General features: G+C 40.9%; 1 protein-coding gene across 4 annotated transcripts in view; it reads left to right on the top strand.

Annotated features, from left to right (window-relative positions):
• The window catches only part of MID1 (midline 1), a 195,360-nt gene that overhangs the window by 161,383 nt on the left and 15,172 nt on the right, over positions 1-18,805 (top strand). For all 4 annotated transcript variants that reach the window (XM_055565030.1, XM_055565029.1, XM_055565032.1 and 1 more), the window contains exons 6-7: positions 1,522-1,649; positions 11,034-11,177. In XM_055565030.1, the coding sequence (XP_055421005.1) occupies positions 1,522-1,649; positions 11,034-11,177 (272 nt within the window). The remainder of the gene's footprint in view (positions 1-1,521; positions 1,650-11,033; positions 11,178-18,805) is intronic.

The following is an 18,805-nucleotide window of genomic DNA, read 5'->3' as shown; positions in this document are numbered from 1 at the left end:
CTTCTTTCACTTAACATAATACTTTTAAGGTTTGTCCACGTCATAGCATCTATCAGTATTTCATTCCCTTTTATGACTGAATAATATTCCATTGTACTGACATGCCCACAGATGTTATTTTTATAGCCAAGATATATTTCCTTATAAAATCCAAAACTTTAAGAGCCATTAAGAGATGCAAAAAGAGATCTACCTCATAGAGTAACCTGGCTGAAATTTTTCCAGATGAAATGGAAGAGTACAAACCTAGAATTCTCTTCCTGGCTGCTGCCAGCTAGCTTTATGGCCTTGTATACATGAGCGTAAGTGCCTTTAATTAGAAAATAAGTAACGAGGTAAAGGTTGTTTCATTTTGTTTAATTTCCTGAAATACCAGAATCAATAAGATTACGAGTCTAACATAGTTTGATGCGCTCAGAAGTGGTTTACATCATCCCATAATTTTCCTGTTCTTAGAAGGACCACTTGCATTCTTTAATGAGTCAAAATGGTCTGCTATTGATAACAACTTTTCCAATCAACATGACAGTCCATTGCAGGAGATTGATACATACCAATAGCTTGCTTTATAGAGTATACATGAGAAGTCTAACTAGCAACCCTAATGAAGAAGAGAAACAGTGGATCCATCAGGGAAATGTGTGAGAAAGCTCATACATATTTTCTATGGCATCTGCTGGGAATATGGTGCAAGAAAATGAGGACAGGGAGAATGAAAACGAGCCAGACCAAAACTCCTTTTTTAATGTTTATTTTAGAGAGAGGCTAGTCATTGATTAAACTAATCCAATATCTGGGAACATTCTTTTTTAATCTTCACTTTGCCTTTTATGCAGCTTGAAATTTGGGAGATCCCTCTTTGAAGTGGAGAAGGGTCGGGTCTGAAAGGAACAAACAGTTTCCCAGACAGATGTGTGAAGAAATGCCTGGGGCCGTGTGCTTCTCGCTTGGGTTAGATGTGCGAGGGACAGGCAGTTACATACACAGCAATGTGAAATATGAATATTCTCTCGCCTCCATGGGGAATTTTTTTCCGATAGTAAAAAGGAAGGGAGGAAGCCATTCCGCTGTTTTCCCACGTCCTCTGCCTTCTCTTGAAGCTTGTGCTCATTTGCATGTGTTGCTGCTTGTGCCATTCCGAGATTCTTTTTAAGGCTCACATACAAAAATGGCACTGGTTTTTGTGGGGGTTTTTGACATTAAAAAAATTATTTTTAATTGAAGTATAGCAGATTTACAATGTTGTATTTATTTCTGCTGTACAGCAAAGTGACTCAGTTACACACATATATATTTTTTCATATTCTCTTCCATTATGGTTTATCACACAGTATTGAATGTTCTACAATTCCCTGTGCTATACAGTAGGACCCTGTCATTTATCCATCCTATATATAAGAGCTTACATCAAAAACACTATTTTTTAACGATATTTCTTTTCCTTTTATTTTTTTCATTCCTGTGCAATGATGGTAAAAGCTGGCTTGACATTTCTAAAAAGTTGTTTTCTTTCAATTACAGAGTCTCCATGGCAACAGCATCATCCCAGGTCCTCATTCCTGAAATCAACCTCAATGACACATTTGACACCTTCGCCTTAGATTTTTCCCGAGAGAAGAAATTGCTAGAATGTCTGGATTACCTTACAGGTATTGTCTTTGGTGTTTTCTTTAATACCGGGTATATTCAGTGATACAAAACTTTGCCACTAGATGAGTTTCCTAAAACCAGAGGTGTGGACTTCTGGTGAGGAATGAGTCTAATATTCCTGTAAAAAATGTTTGACATTCCTTTTTTTTTCTAAGCAAAATAATACAGCCCATGATTCAATTGGGGACAGAAGCAAAAAGACAATCTAGGTCACTAAAAGCACACTTAGCACCATTTTTCTCCGAGTATGGGTACCACACATGATACCTCTTGTCAGCCAGTACAGGGTTAGCATGGCTGTTTTCCATTTTGTGTCCACAAGGCAGATGGCTCTCACAGTACCTTGGCAGAGAAAAACGTGGCAGCTAACTCTGATGGGGTATCTACCCTGCTCCAGCTCTTGGTGTTTAACCTTCACAACATCGAATTGAGGTCAGGTATTATAATCCTCATTTGCAAACAGTAGAGGTCATGCATCTTGCTGGAGGTCAGACAGCTAGGGAGAGGCAGAATTGGGATTTACCTCAGGTTTGTACACACTCCAAAGACCTCCATTCTTTCTACTAAAAGACTGGATTTCATCTTGGCGAAGGTCACCATAGCAAATGTCCCCCAGATCACAGTAGGATTCCTGGTGCCATGTTTCAGTTCTGTGGGGTCAAGCTTAAAAAACAAAATGAGCCATAATACAAGAAAACCTCAGGCTACTCCTATTCCTAACCATGCTCCCAAATCTTTCTTTGCTGTCAACCCCTGGGCTTCCCAAGTAGCTCAGTGTAAAGATACCACCTGCCAATGCAGGAGATTCGGGTTTGATCCCTGGGTTGGGATGGTCCCCTGGAGAAGGAAATGGCAACCCGCTCCAGTATTTTTGCCTGGAGAATCCCATGGACAGAGGAGCCTGGTGGGCTACAGTCCATAGGGTCACAAAAGAGTTGGACACGACTGAGCAATTAAACAACAACTAAGGCAATAACAGACATGACAGAATGTGGACTGAGTAGACAACTTTATCTGTGTTGTCCAAGGCTGCGATATCTGTGACTTCAGAGAAGCTCTGTGTACAGAGCGAATCCAGGTGTGTACTGAACTTAGGATCTACCACCTTCAAGAGACCACATCCTTAACTGAACACAACATCAGCATTTCCACTCTCATCATGTGTGTGTGTGTGTGTGTGTGTAAGCGAGAGAACGTGCGTGCGCACACGCGCACACACACAGCTGGGAAAAGGGAAGTAGGAGAGAGGGAGCATTGGGTAATGTGTTTTTCTAGTCTGTGGTTAGAAAGCACACTTGTATATTCAAGGGTGCTGTACCCAGAAGACCAGTTTTTTCCTTACCTGGACCCAAGGTGTTATTTTTAGCCTTTGTGCATTTGCAAGGGAGGCAAGTCACTCCAGAAACATCTTATCATAGGGAGTTCTTTCAAACCATATAATTTCTAGGAAGAAAGGAAGAAATTGACTCAGAAAGCATGTCCAGTAAGGAATCAAACTGGATTTCAGCTATTCATGGATATACCTCTGAGATTTATCTAAACTAACACTATTCCATAGAACTTTCTAAGATGGTAAGAACAGTCTCCATCCGCACTGTCCAGTCAAGTACCTACTAGCCACATAGGGTTATTGAAAATTTGACATGTTCTGAGTTTTTACTGGACATGAGTTTGGATAAACTTAAGGAGTTGGTGATGGACAGGGAGGCCTGGCGTGCTGCGGTTCATGGGGTCGCAAAGAGTCGGACACGACTGAGTGACTGAACTGAACTAGTTTTTACTTGTAGTTTGCTTTAATTAAAATTTAATTGCAATGTCAAGAGCCACATGGAGCTCATGACTACTGTACTGGACCATTCAGGTCAGCCTTTCTGGCACTGAAATGCTTTATATGATAGCATCCTATTAAATAAAAGTCTCCTTTATTCTTGTATCATGTGGGAACGGGTGTGTTTGCAACAAGAGAAAATCAGGTGAGCAATGACTGAACCCCTCAGAGAGGATTCCTATCACAGAAAACAGGATACCAGAGGTGTGCCGCTCATGGCTGGACAGCAGTTCTGTGATGACCTCAGACATCAAGCTCTCTTTTTCTGCTTTGCTATCCTCATCTTGCCACATGATTCCATTACGACTCCACCTCCAAGCATTATGCCCAAGTTACAGACAAAAAGAAAAGGACAAGAGGGGAAATGATGACCAAAAGTTCTGTCTACCAGGTTTGTCTTTATTTCACATAAGTTCAGTTCAGTTCAGTCGTTCAGTCGTGTCTGACTCTTTGCAACCCCATGAATCGCAGCACGCCAGGCCTCCCTGTCCATCTTCATCTCCCAGAGTTCACTCAAACTCAAGTCCATTGAGTCGGTGATGCCATCCAGCCATCTCATCCTCTGTCGTCCCCTTTTCCTCCTGCCACCAATCCTTCCCAGTATCAGAGTTTTTTCCAATGAGTCAACTCTTCACATGAGGTGCCAAAGTACTGGAGTTTCAGCTTTAGCATCAGTCCTTCCAAAGAACACCTAGGGCTGATCTCCTTCAGAATGGACTGGTTGGATCTCCTTGCAGTCCAAGGGACTCTCAAGAGTCTTCTCCAACACCACAGTTCAAAAGCATCAATTCTTTGGCGCTCAGCTTTCTTCACAGTCCAACTCTCGCATCCATACATGACCACTGGAAAAACCATAGCCTTGACTAGACGGACCTTTGTTGGCAAAGTAATGTCTCTGCTTTTCAATATACTATCTAGGTTGGTCATAACTTTTCTTCCAAGGAGTAAGCATCTTTTAATTTCATGGCTGCAGTCACCATCTGTAGTGATTTTGGAGCCCCCCAAAATAAAGTCTGACACTGTTTCCACTATTTCCCCATCTATTTCCCATGAAGTGATGGGACCGGAAGCCATGATCTTCGTTTTCTGAATGTTGAACTTTAAGCCAACTTTTTCACTCTCCACTTTCACTTTCATCAAGAGGCTTTTTACCTGTGGCGGATTCATTTTGATATTTGGCAAAACTAATACAATTATGTAAAGTTTAAAAATAAAATAAAATAAAAAAGAGGCTTTTTAGTTCCTCTTCACTTTCTGCCATAAGGGTGGTGTCATCTGCATATCTGAGGTTATTGATATTTCTCCCGGCAATCTTGATTCCAGCTTGTGCTTCTTCCAGCCCAGCGTTTCTCATGATGTACTCTGCATATAAGTTAAATAAGCAGGGTGACAATATACAGCCTTGACGTACTCCTTTCCCTATTTGGAACCAGTCTGTTGTGCCATGTCCAGTTCTAACTGTTGCTTCCTGACCTGCATATAGGTTTCTCAAGAGGCAGGTCAGGTGGTCTGGTATTCCCATCTCTTTCAGAATTTTCCACAGTTTATTGTGATCCACACAGTCAAAGGCTTTGGCATAGTCAATAAAGCAGAAATAGATGTTTTTCTGGAATTTTCTTGCTTTTTCCATGATCCAGCGGATGTTGGCCATTTGATCTCTGGTTCCTCTGCCTTTTCTAAAACCAGCCTGAATATCTGGAAGTTCAAGGTTCACGTATTACTAAAGCCTGGCTTGGAGAATTATGAGCATTACTTTACTAGCGTGTGAGATGAGTGCAGTTGTGCGGTAGTTTGAGCATTCTTCGGCATTGCCTTTCTTTGGGATTGGAAGGAAGACTGACCTTTTCCAGTCCTGTGGCCACTGCTGAGTTTTCCAAATTTGCTGGCAAATTGAGTGCAGCACTTTCACAGCATCACCTTTTAGGATTTGAAATAGCTCCACTGGAATTCCATCACCTCCACTAGCTTTGTTCGTAGTGATGCTTTCTAAGGCCCCCTTGACTTCACATTCCAGGATGTCTGGCTCTAGGTGAGTGATCACACCATCATGATTATCTTGGTCGTGAAGATCTTTTTTGTACAGTTCTTCTGTGTATTCCTGCCACCTCTTCTTAATATCTTCTGCTTCTGTTAGGTCCATACCATTTCTGTCCTTTATCCAGCCCATCTTTGCATGAAATATTCCCTTGGTATCTCTAATTTTCTTGAAGAGGTCTCTAATCTTTGCCATTCTGTTGTATTCCTCTATTTCTTTGCACTGATCGCTGAGGAAGGCTTTCTTATCTCTTCTTGCTATTCTTTGGAACTCTGCATTCAGATGGTTGTATCTTTCCTTTTCTCCTTTTTTTTCGCTTCTCTTCTTTTCACAGCTATTTGTAAGGCCTCCTCAGACAGCCATTTTGCTGTTTTGCAATTCTTTTCCATGGGGATGGTCTTGATCCCTGTCTCCTGTACAATGTCACAAAACCTCCGTCCATAGTTCATCAGGCACTCTATCAGATCTAGTCCCTTAAATCTATTTCTCACTTCCACTGTATAATCATAAGGAATTTGATTTAGGTCATACCTGAATGGTCTAGTGGTTTTCCCTACTTTCTTCAATTTAAGTCTAAATTTGGCAATAAGGAGCTCATGATCTGAGCCACAGTCAGCTCCCGGTCTTGTTTTTGTTAACTGTATAGAGCTTCTCCATCTTTGGCTGCAAAGAATATAATCAATCTGATTTCGGTGTTGACCATCTGGTGATGTCCATGTGTAGAGTCTTCTCTTATGTTGTTTCAAGAGGGTGTTTGTTATGACCAGTGCATTCTCTTGGTAAAATTCTATTACTCTTTGCCCTGCTTCATTCCGTATTCCAAGGCCAAATTTGCCTGTTACTCCAGGTTTTTCTTGAGTTCCTACTTTTGCATTCCTGTCCCCTATAATGAAAAGGATATCTTTTTTGGGTGTTAGTTCTAAAAGGTCTTGTAGGTCTTCATAGAACCGTTCAACTTCAGCTTCTTCAGCGTTACTGGTTGGGGCATAGACTTGGATTACCGTGATATTGAATGGTTTGCCTTGGAAACAAACAGAGATCATTCTGTCGTTTTTGAGACTGCATCCAAGTACTGCATTTTGGACTCTTTTGTTGACCATGATGGCTACTCCATTTCTTCTAAGGGATACCTATGCAATATTGCTCGTGACAGCATCGGACCTTGCTTCTAGTCACATCCACAACTGGGTATTGTTTTTGCTTTGGCTCCATCCCTTCAATCTTTCTGGAGTTATTTTTCCACTGATCTCCTGTAGCATATTGGGCACCTACTGACCTGGGGAGTTCCCCTTTAAGTATCCTATCATTTTGCCTTTTCATACTGTTCATGGGGTTCTCTAGGGAAGAATACTGGAGTGGTTTGCCATTCCCTTCTCCAGTGGACCACATTCTGTCAGACCTCTCCACCATGACCCGCCTGTCTTGTCTTTATTTAGGAAAAGCAAAACCTTGTTTAGCAGACAGAGCAGTCCAGGGCTTCCCTGGTGGTCCAGGGGTTAAGGATTGCCTCCCAGTGCAGAGGACATGGGTTCGATCCCTGCTTCTGTAGAATCCCACATGCCACATGGCAACTAAGTCCGTGTGCCTCAACTACGGAAGCCCATGAGCCCTAGCGCCCATGTTCTGCAACAAGAGAAGCTACTGCTATGAGAAGCCTGTGCTCTGCAAATAGAGAATAGCCCCTGCTCACTGCAACTAGAGAAAGCCCATGTGCAGCAATGAAGACCCAATAGAGCCAAAATAATAAGTAAATCTTTTTTAAAAAAGTAAAAAAGACCCATCCAGGAAATTTCTACTTCTGTCTTTATGGGCCAGATCCATGTTGCAAGGTCATGCCCAAGGGCAGAGACGACTGCAAAATGTTTGGCTGGGCATGTGGCCAGTTCTGCACAAAATCAGCATCTTATTGATAAGAGTGTGTCCTCCCCCTTTCCGAATAGTTGTTTAACAGCATTTCAGGAAACGTATGCCCATTCTCATCTGTGTGTGAATGCCAAGGTACTGACTGCAGGGGAAATTGTGACCTTAGTTTGCACTGACTTGTAATGTGTACACCATATATCATCCCAATGACTGTTTATGCCAAACGAGAGACCATATGGGGTACCTGTTATTATGCCTTCTTAGCTGTCAACCTCCAATACAAATTTGGACCATTTCTAGACATAACATCGATCCTGGCCATAACATACAATGCTTGGCTGATATTGCCAAGTCCAAATAGTTTATCAGACATTTGTAAGCAGGAAACGAAGTGTTTGTGAAGTATTAGCCCACCATTGCTTGTGTCCTATTTATGATAGAAGCAAGAAAATAATTGTTATGGGACCAATTGCGTGAATATTGAAATTGGCAACCCGCTGCTGTTCTCATTTACGGTAAATTGGATATTGACTTTTTAGGACAGAGCCATTGGCTTTATAATCAAAACAGGGTTAGCCTGCCTGACTTTGAAAACAAGATTTTTTTTTTTTCCCCCTGACATACCTCTAAATGGTATGTCAAGTGAATAAGCCAGAGAGGTGACATTTCCTCTCTGATTACAGCTACAGCCATGTGTCTCCCAGCTACCTGCCTATTTCCAACACTTTTCTTTATATTTAATCATATATAGCAGCACAGAAAAGAACCAAATCTTTCTACAGTAGTTGACAGAGAAATAATTCCAGGAACTATTTAGATGATGGGAGAATAAATACTTCTCCAGTGATGCATGCAGGGTGATCCCACACTAACAGGGACCACACAGACAGTAACAAGCATGTTTTATGATGCAGCTGGGCCTCCCCCGTGGAAGGTCATCTCATCATCCAAGTCACAGCACATGGCACTGCATCTTGCACGTGGATACTTTGGGAGACAGATATATCAAGTCATATTCCAGAAAGAACGCTTTAAAAGGGCTCTGTAGAGTCCTTTGATCTTAGTGAACAACTTTTTTTTCAAGTTATCTTTTTTAAAAATTGTATTTTGTTAAAGTATAATTGATTGACAATGTTGCATTAGTTTTAGGTGTACTGCAAAGTGACCCAGTTCTACACATACGCATATCCACTCTTTTTAAAATCCGTTTCCATTATGGTTTATTACGGGATATTGAGTATATTTCCCTGTGCTCTACAGTAGGACCTTGTTGTTTATCCACTCTAAAAGGAGAATGGCATTGAAACATGTATATTATCATATGTGAATCAGATCGCCAGTCCAGGTTCAATGCATGAGACAGGCTGCTCGGGGCTGGTAAACTGGGATGACCCAGAGGGATGGGATGGGGAGGGAGCTGGGAGGGGGGTTCAGGATGGGGCACACGTGTACACCCGTGGTGGATTCATGTCAATGTATGGCAAAACCACTACAATATTGTAAAGTAATTAGCCTCCAAAGAAATTAATTAATTGATTTTTAAAATGTAGGAAAGACTTAAAAAGATCAATAAAATAGAATTATTTTAAAAAAATAGAAGTAATAGTTTACATCTGGTGATCCCAAACTCCCACTCCATCCCTCTCCCACCCCTTGGCAACCACAAGTCTGTTCTCTATGTCTGTGAACCTGTTTGTTTCATAGATTGTTTCATTTACGTCATATTTTAGATTCCACATATAAATGATATCATGGTATCTTTTTCTTATCTGACATATGGCACTTACTATGATAATCTCTTAAATCCGTGGCACATGGCATTATTTCATTCTTTTTAATGGCTGTGTGGTATTTCTTACTGCACACCTTAATGCAGTGCCTGCTGCATGTAAGTGCTCCACAGTGTTCGTGGAATTCAATAACCAATGGACTAAGCTGGGTTAACTGACTTTATGCTGCAGACATAAAAGTTAGTTGGCTTTGTATAATAGTTGTCCTGGATGTATCTTCAGGTGGCAAAGTGAAGACTACTAAAACAACCAAAATTTAAAATTTTGCCATTTTCATAAACTTTCCTCCCTCCTCAGGTTTCTTTAGGAGTCATCCATCCTAACCAAAGTTTCAAGCAGTAAAGAATTCTCTAAACAGTGTAAGCAAACATGGTTCATCTGTCGGGTGCAGATTATTTCTTCTTTTGCAGTTAGGTTCTGGTGTACAGAAGAATGGAAACACAGGCCTGAATCGATTCTTTAAACCAGGGCTTGGCAAACTTTGACTGTAAAGGGCCAGACAGTAAATATTTTAGGCTCTACAGGACATATGGTCACAACTATTCAACTCTGCTATTGCACAAAGGCAGCCAGAGACAATATGTAAAGGAATGAGCCTGGCCGTGTTCCAATAAAACTTTATTTACAAAAACAGGCAGTGGGCCAGATTTGGCCCATAGCCATAGTTTGCCAGCCCCTGCTCTAAAATATTATTGCCCATGCAAAGCACTCAGTGCCTAGCCTTTTTCTTGCTCACAAACTCATCTCATAAAACCAGTTATTGAAATCAATCCAGTAGAAGTCAACTGAAAAATCATCATTTGGGTAGGATTTAGACTTCTCTGCTGCAGAATGTGTTCAAGACATAAAACAGCAGCCTTGCCCAATGATAACTTAATCAAACGCCAAGGAATCCTGGTTTTCTTGGGGAAAGAGAATGTAGTTCTTAAATATGACTGATTGGTAATCATCTTCTTAATTTGAAATATCACCTATAAACTGAAAAATGAGAGGAAAATAGAACCCCACTAAACAAATTTTCATAAGGCATCATCAACACATCTATCAAAAGAAAATTTTTGAAGAATTATTTGGCTGATTTGTTAAGGGTTAACAAACATCAGCATTTTTCCAGATGAGTGGCTGCATATAAAAATCTGTGGCATGTTGGAGCTCAGAAGTTGGCTAAGTTTGGCTCCCATGCCAAATCTGGTCTTCACCTGTTTTTGTTAATAAAGTTCTACTAGAACCTGGCCATGTCTATCAGTGGACAAATGGTCTCTGGCTGCTTTCTTTACAAAGGCAGAATTGAGTAGTTGCAGCAGAGACCAGGGCAGCAGAAGATGAAATGCTTGGATAGCATCACCAACTCAACAGACATGAACTTGGGCAAACTCCGGGAGACAGTGAGGGACAGGGAGGCCTGGCATGAGTCCATGGGGTCGCAAAAAGTCAGACACAATTTAGCAACTGAACAGCAACAGCAGAGACCATATGACCCACAAAGCCTAAAATATTGACCATCTAGCTCTTCACTGAAAAAGTTTGCATCCTCAAAATGGGGGTGAAATGACAAAAGTTCATCTTGGTTACTTTTTGTTTAAGATGTTTTCTTCCATAAATAAGAGAGTCTTGTTTACTTACTCTTATAGACATGCTTTCATGATGCACAGAGAAAAAACACTGGCTGGCTGAAGTCACACCACCTGGGAAAAATCACAGTGATAACCAGCCAACAAAATGTTCTTTGGATTGGGATCACTGTCTCTACAATAATAGTTCTGATGGATAGATTTTAAAAGGCCTGCTTTGACTATCAGGACAACTCCTCTGAAAGGGATCCCAAACGTGTCTGCTTCTCTGCTGATGACCTTCTTGTTTCCCACAGCTCCCAACCCTCCCACAATTAGAGAAGAGCTCTGCACAGCTTCCTATGACACCATAACCGTTCACTGGACCTCCGATGACGAATTCAGTGTGGTTTCCTATGAGCTCCAGTACACCATCTTCACTGGACAAGCCAATGTTGTGAGTGAGTATCACACACCCTATTGATTTCTCTATTGGGTGACTGTTTTCGGATCGATTGCATTCCTGAATTTAAATATCAAGGGAAGAAAAAGGAGAGAGTACAGAGTATTTATTGGCTTGTCTTTCCTGACTAAGAAGATGGTAGCACTCACTTGTACAATACTAGTAAAAATAATAGGCCAAATAGTGTTGAAAATTATTGATCTCTAGCAAACCATATGGACGAATCTTACAAACATATTGTTAAAGAAATCAGGAGATAAAAGTATCAATGCACTATGAGTATCTATACATGTATAAGTTAAACTATTTTGTTTAGAGATGTACACATGGTCTAAAAACTATAGAAGTTAGGATGATGGTTACCTCTGTGATGGGAGGGGAGTAGCACCATTGGGGAAAAATATATGGGAGTTTATGGGGTTAACAGCATGTTCTGGTGGAATTATATGATTTAGTCATTATATCAAACATTTAGTATTATTTACTTTTTGAGTGTTATTTCATCATTTTTTGTTGTTGTTATCAACCTTGGGTCTATATCACTTTATTTTTTATTTTAATGTTTGTATTATAGTTGATTTACAATGTTGTGTTAATTTCAGGTGTACAGGAAAGTGATTCAGTTATATATGTACCCATATCTATCCTTAACAGTCTCTTGTCCCATATAGATTATTAGAGAATAATGAGTTTAGTTCCCTATGTTACACAGTAGGTCTTTGTTGATTATCTATTATATATATAGTAGTGGAAATATGCTAATCCCAAACTCCTAATTTATCCCTCCCCTGACCTCTCCCCATGCATAGCCACAAATTTGTTTTCAAAGTGTTTTTCTGTTTTATAAATAAGTTCATTTATGCTGGATTTTTTTAGATTCCATGAATAAGTGATACCATATGATACTTATCTTTGTCTGACATATTTCACTTAGTATGATCATCTCTAGGTCCATCCATGTTGCTGCAAATGGCATTATTTCATTTTTAATGGCTGAGTAATATTCCACCATATATCTGTACCACATCTTCACTGTGCATTTATCTGTCGATGGACATTCAGGTTGCCTCCATGTCTTCACTATTGTAAATAGTGCCACATTCACTGTGGCATGTATCTTTTCAAATTATGGTTTTCTCCAGATATGTGCCCAGGAGTGGGGATTGCTGGATCATATGGTAGATCTATATTTAGTTTCTTAAGGAACCTTTATAAAGGTCTTCATAGTGGTTGTACCAATTTTCATTCCCACCAACATTGTAGGAGGGTTCCCTTTTCTCCACATCCTCTGCAGCATTTGTTATTTGTAGACTTTTTGATGATGGGCATTCTGACCAGTGTGAGGTGATACCTCACTGTAGTTTTGATTTGTATTACTCTAATAACGAGTGATGTTGAGCATAGTTTCATGTGTTTTTAGGCCATAGATTATTCTTTTCTTAACTGTTACGCATAGTTGTTATGATTGAAGGAGACCTGGACTTGAATCCCAGCTTTGATCCTCACCTCACTAGCACTATCATTTGGGACAAAGTGTTAAACATCTTCTGAATCTATTTCTTCATCTGTAAGAAGAGGTAATGTTTTAGCTTCACATCTTTGAATTACTAAAAGTAAAGGTCTTAGCCCTGTGTTTGCCAGTGTTCAGTTCAGTTCAGTTCAGTCACTCAGTTGTGTCCAACTCTTTGCGACTCCATGAATGGCAGCACGCCAGGCCTCCCTGTTCATCACCATCTCCCGGAGTTCACTCAGACTCACGTCCATCGCATCAGTGATGCCATCCAGCCATCTCATCCTCTGTCATCCCCTTTTCCTCCCGCCCCCAACCCTCCCAGCATAAGGGTCTTTTCCAATGAGTCAACTCTTCGCATCATTTAGCCAAAGTACTGGAGTTTCAGCTTCAGCATCAGTCCTTCCAAAGAACACCCAGGACCGATCTCCTTTAAAATGGACTGGTTGGCTCTCCTTGTAGTCCAAGGGACTCTCAAGAGTCTTCTCCAACACCACAGTTCAAAAGCATCAATTCTTCGGCACTCAGCCTTCTTCACAGTCCAACTCTCATATCCATACATGACCACAGGAAAAACCATAGCCTTGACTAGACGGACCTTTGTTGGCAAAGTTATGTCTCTGCTTTTCAATATGCTATCTAGGTTGGTCATAACTTTTCTTCCAAGGAGTAAGCGCCTTTTAATTTCATGGCTGCAGTCACCATCTGCAGTGATTTTGGAGCCCCAAAAAATAAAGTCTGACAGTGTTACCACTGTTTCCCCATCTATTTCCCATGAAGTGATGGGACTGGATGCCATGATCTTCGTTTTCTGAATGTTGAGCTTTAAGCCAACTTTTTCACTCTCCACTTGCACTTTCATCAAGAGGCTTTTGAGTTCCTCTTCACTTTCTGCCATAAGGGTGGTGTCATCTGCATATCTGAGGTTATTGATATTTCTCCCAGCAATCTTGATTCCAGCTTGTATTTCTTCCAGTCCAGCATTTCTCATGATGTGCTCTGCATGTAAGTTAAATAAGCAGGGTGATAATATACAGCCTTGACGTACTCCTTTCCTATTTGGAACCAGTCTGTTGTTCCATGTCCAGTTTTAACTGTTGCTTCCTGACCTGCATACAGGTTTCTCAAGAGGCAGGTCAGGTGGTCTGGTATTCCCATCTCTTTCAGAATTTTCCACAGTTTATTTGTGATCCACACAGTCAAAGGCTTTGGCATAGTCAATAAAGCAGAAATAGATGTTTTTCTGGAACTCTCTTGCTTTTTCCATGATCCAGCGGGTGTTGGCAATTTGATCTCGGGTTCCTCTGCCTTTTCTAAAAGCAGCTTGAACATCTGGAAGTTCAAGGTTCACACATTGCTGAAGCCTGGCTTGGAGAATTTTGAGCATTACTTTACTAGCGTGTGAGATGAGTGCAATTGTGTGGTAGTTTGAGCATTCTTCGGCATTGCCTTTCTTTGGCACTGGAATGAAAACTGACCTTTTCCAGTCCTGTGGCCACTGCTGAGTTTTCCAAATTTGCTGGCAAATTGAGTGCAGCACTTTCACAGCATCACCTTTCAGGATTTGAAATAGCTCCACTGGAATTCCATCACCTCCACTAGCTTTGTTCATAGTGATGCTTTCTAAGGCCCCCTTGACTTCACATTCCAGGATGTCTGGCTCTAGGTGAGTGATCACACCATCATGATTATCTTGGTCATGAAGATCTTTTTTGTACAGTTCTTCTGTGTATTCCTGCCACCTCTTCTTAATATCTTCTGCTTCTGTTAGGTCCATACCATTTCTGTCCTTTATCCAGCCCATCTTTGCATGAAATGTTCCCTTAGTATCTCTAATTTTCTTGAAGAGATGTCTAGTCTTTCCTATTCTGTTATTCAAGGTTACTGTTCCTACAAAAATAGAGACTAGACTCACTGTCATCATATCTTTTGTCACATGGTAAAGGCCACTCATGCAATTTGCCAGGATCATCTACATCAGCAGTCCCTAACCTTTTTGGCACCAGGGACCATTTTTGTGGAAGCCAACCTGCTCACCTCCTGCTGTGTTGCCCAGTTTCTAACAGGCCATGGACCAGTACCAGTCCATGGCCCAAGGGCTGGGGACCCCTGATCTACACAATAGCATTTAACACAGTCTTCACATGAAAGGCCTTCATTGAATGTTGTTTGTTCGTCTCTCCTGCCAGTTGAAAAGGCTATCCTTTGCAGATGTTCTACTGAATGATAAGATCTAAGAGTATAAAACTCTATGGAAAATTAGGAGAAAGAATGCTCCAAAGCTGGCTGTAGCTCCATGTACCATGAGGCAGACTTTTACTGTCCTAAGTCATGGTTCTTTCACTTGTCATAATAAATTCTAGTTAATTGCCCTCAACTGACTTTAGTGAAGGAGAATTAGATACTATCTCTGGAGCTTTTTAATCTTATACAAATACTATCCCTAATTAAAATCATACACTCAAATGCAAAATTAATGACAATGTTAATTTTTTATTTTTCATTTTTATGAACAGGCTTATGACTGTAGATGTTAATGAATTGCTTGTTGAGACATAGATATGTATTTAATTTTACAATGTTTCCATGTTTTTTCCAAAACGATTTTTAATGCATCATTGAAAATCTTCAATTGGAACCTTTTCCCAGCAGCCTATTTTTATTATTGGCAAAAGTCAAAGGATCCATGTCTTCAGGCTTTCATGGCAAAGTAGTTATCTGTATTTAATTTATTTTAGTCATTTTGAAAATATTCATGAAGGTTTTTAGCCATATACCATTTGTATTCAGAAGAAGGAAGAGAGCATTCACTTCTTTCCAATCTGGTTGAAGAGACAAAGGATGTTAGAAGCTGGTATGCAGTCTCTAAAGGGTGTCCATTGTTGCATAATGTTTTATACATAATGTTTTACTGTAAGATGACAGACAGTTGCTCTACAAGGCTCTGAAATCCCAAACATAACTAGGATCTTGTAATGAGCACCATCATGTAGGGAGATGCTTCTGACCCATTGTGAATGAGAGGAAAAAAAGTACAAAATCACCTAACTAGACTGTTGCCATATGAACTAATTATCTTCCAAGTTCCACTGTTGTTTTACTACTTCAGGCTGAACTGGAGAAGGTGAGTGTTGGCATCCCATCAAAGATGATTGAAAATGCCTTTAGAGAGAAGTACACGTTTTAGTTGGGATAGTTATGCGGGTGTTTCATAAAGTGATGAATAAAACCTGGTCATCAGTCCCGACACAGCAGGGTATCGAGGCAGAGAAGTCTGGTGCTTGGCGCCGTATGCAAGAAGTTAAGTGGTGCTGGCACTTGACCAACACTAGCAACGCAAGAATGGTGCACTTTGAGGCATCCCACTTACTCCAGGCCCCACCAGGGAACGGTCGACATTGCTTTCTTGACATTTATAATCAACTTCTCAATTATGACCTTGGCGATGGAGGTAAGCCTAAATTTTAAGAGTTAGCATTCATGAAAGCAGACTGTCCCAGGGTAAAGTTATCCAATCACATTTTACTACTCCATAAACATTTTGTTCTTTTAATATTCACAGAAAAAATTAGTGACCTCTTCAAAATACTCAGGATGGTCAGGGTCCCTTTTTAGTTTGGAAAGGGTTTCTGAAGGATTCAGTCTTTTTGTTTTAGGTTAAGACTTCGGACTGTAAGCCAAGTTGCAGTTTGCCGCAATTTCAGACATCTGCTTTACAATGTTGCTGAAAGCATTCCCCCACCACATGAAACCCCGGCATCGGGGTTATACAGTGATGTAAAGTTTATTGAAACATTTTTACATTTGCTTTCTTTGACCACAATAGTCATTTTGCTGTGACATATGCAATTAAACAGGAACAGTGTAAATGCACCAACAATGATAGGATTCTCATTTGATTCTAGTGAATGCTGTAATTGTTCACTTGCATGCCAGACTGCTATTGACAAAGGTCCAGGAATATGAGTGGGTTATCCTAGAACAGAAAAGCTCATTCTTTCATTTTTTAATTTTTATTAAAGTATAGTTGATCTACAATTTGTGTTAGTTTCAGGTGAACAGCACAGTGATTCAGCTATACATATTTTTTTCAGATTCTTTTCCCTTACACGGTATTGTAAACTATTGAGTAGAGTTCCCTGTGCTCTATAATAGGTCCTTGTTGATTACCTATTTTATATATAGTAGTGTGTGTGTATGTCTGAGTTAATCCCAACTTCCTAATTTGTTCAAGTTTGTTTTCTGTCTGTTGTTTTTTTTAGTATTGTAGTAGTATTATTAAATATCTAAAGTGAGTTATTGGCTTTTTAGGGCCCAGAGCTCAGAATCCAAAGGTGAGTTAGAGGCTTCTTAGGGCCCAGAGTTCAGAATTCAAAATGACCCTTCTTTGGTTGGATCAACATCTGCTGTTTGGTTGTGACACTTGCCTAAAGTGTTGAGTTTGTTACCTCTATGTTCAGGGAAAAGGGAAAATGAAAAAGAATCGAGAGAGATATGTAAGTGGGAGAGTCCCAAGTTATTAAGCTATGTGTGGATGTGTACCTGGGCCTTATACAGGTGAGGTGAGGAGTGGTATGAGAATGAGGGGGATGCTGGGGGTGAGGGGTGAATGGGGCCTTAGTTATTCTAGTACATCTCCAAACACCGACACACCACCCTCATCCTCTTGTCTGAGCCTCACATTACTTCCTTGCTTTATGGCAACTCTGTGAGATCTGGAAATGAAAAGAGTGGGAGAAAATTCACAAGGTTTCTCATATATGTGAACATGTATGTTTATTTATTTAAAGACTCATTGAAGTGTGGCTGAAAATACTGTGTACCCCAGACACATATCTTAGGGAGGTGAATTTTCATAATTAACATAATTTTTCATAATTTTTAAGTTCTTCGGTGAGATTCATGAACAATGCCGAACTGAAAACTTGGAGATGGTATTTAGTAGGATTCAGAGACAGCTGTTGGGGTGTGAACATCTTGAACTGCTATGCTGATACTTGTGGGTTGGTATGGATATGCATTTGTGATTTCCTTGTACATTTCATTAGAAACTCAGAGGTAAGATGAAGTATGGTTAAGGTGTAAATTGCCTCAAGATCAAAAGAACTAACCCTTTGACTTGCAAATCCCCTGAAAGGGAAGGAGGGGTGGCAAGTTGAGAAGCCCCTCAGGAAGTGGAAGGGCTCGGCCTTCTACTGAGAATTAGCGAAGGAAATTCACCAGAGTCAGGAAACAGCCATGACAGCCCAGTCACCAGGGGGCTGGGCAAAGGTTTGATTAGAGTGGAGATTGATGGGTGGAGAGGGGAGAGACGAGAGTCGGGCCCAGTACCAAAGAGATGTTTTCAGCATCAGCCACAGCTGCACAACAAAACGGCTTCCTTTTTCCTCATGTTCTTCCCAGCATCGTAAATCCGCAAACTGCTCCTCAAACCACATCCTGCAGCGTGCAGCCAGAGCACTGGCCCTGCTCTGCTCTGGAACAAGCCATACTGGGGATGCAGCTGGTCACAGCCCCTGGAGATGCTTTTGTCAGAGCCCCACTGGGCCCTGAGTTGCCTTTGGGTGCCACATGGCTCCAGGGTTCTTGTAGGAACACATGTCCTGAATCAATTACAACCACACCAGTACTGGGCCACAGACAAGCCCCATAATCATTTTCTTAGCTCTCCTGTCCAAAGTTGGGCTGGTGTTGGCCAGTCTCTACTGGTCTCAGTCCTGAACTGGCTGGGCCATTGAGCTGGTCCTTGTGTCTCTGCTCCCACTGGGATGAGCAGACTATCCAGAATATTCTCCCCATGGTAGAGGCCCAAGAGGGCCACAGACTCTCAAGGGCTTGTGATGTCTCCTCTTGCCACTGGTGTGTTGTCACTGCAGCCTCGTTCTCTTGGCCAGAGCAGGTCACATAGCCAAATCCAAAGCCATGAGGTAAAAGACAACATATCCCATCTCTTTAGAAGGAGTAGCCACAGAGTCACTTAGATACAGATCCTGGGTGGGGTGGAGAAAGAGAAGCAAAAAAATAGAACCTCCTACATCTCCATTAGTGAGGCCAATGTCTCATACATGATCTGGGTCTGTTCTTACCCTCTGTGAGTCTCAAAATTGATGAGATCC

Source organism: Bubalus kerabau, chromosome X (assembly GCF_029407905.1).
Source record: "Bubalus kerabau isolate K-KA32 ecotype Philippines breed swamp buffalo chromosome X, PCC_UOA_SB_1v2, whole genome shotgun sequence".
NCBI lineage: Eukaryota > Metazoa > Chordata > Mammalia > Artiodactyla > Bovidae > Bubalus > Bubalus kerabau.
This window is presented reverse-complemented; position numbering and strand designations above follow the sequence as displayed.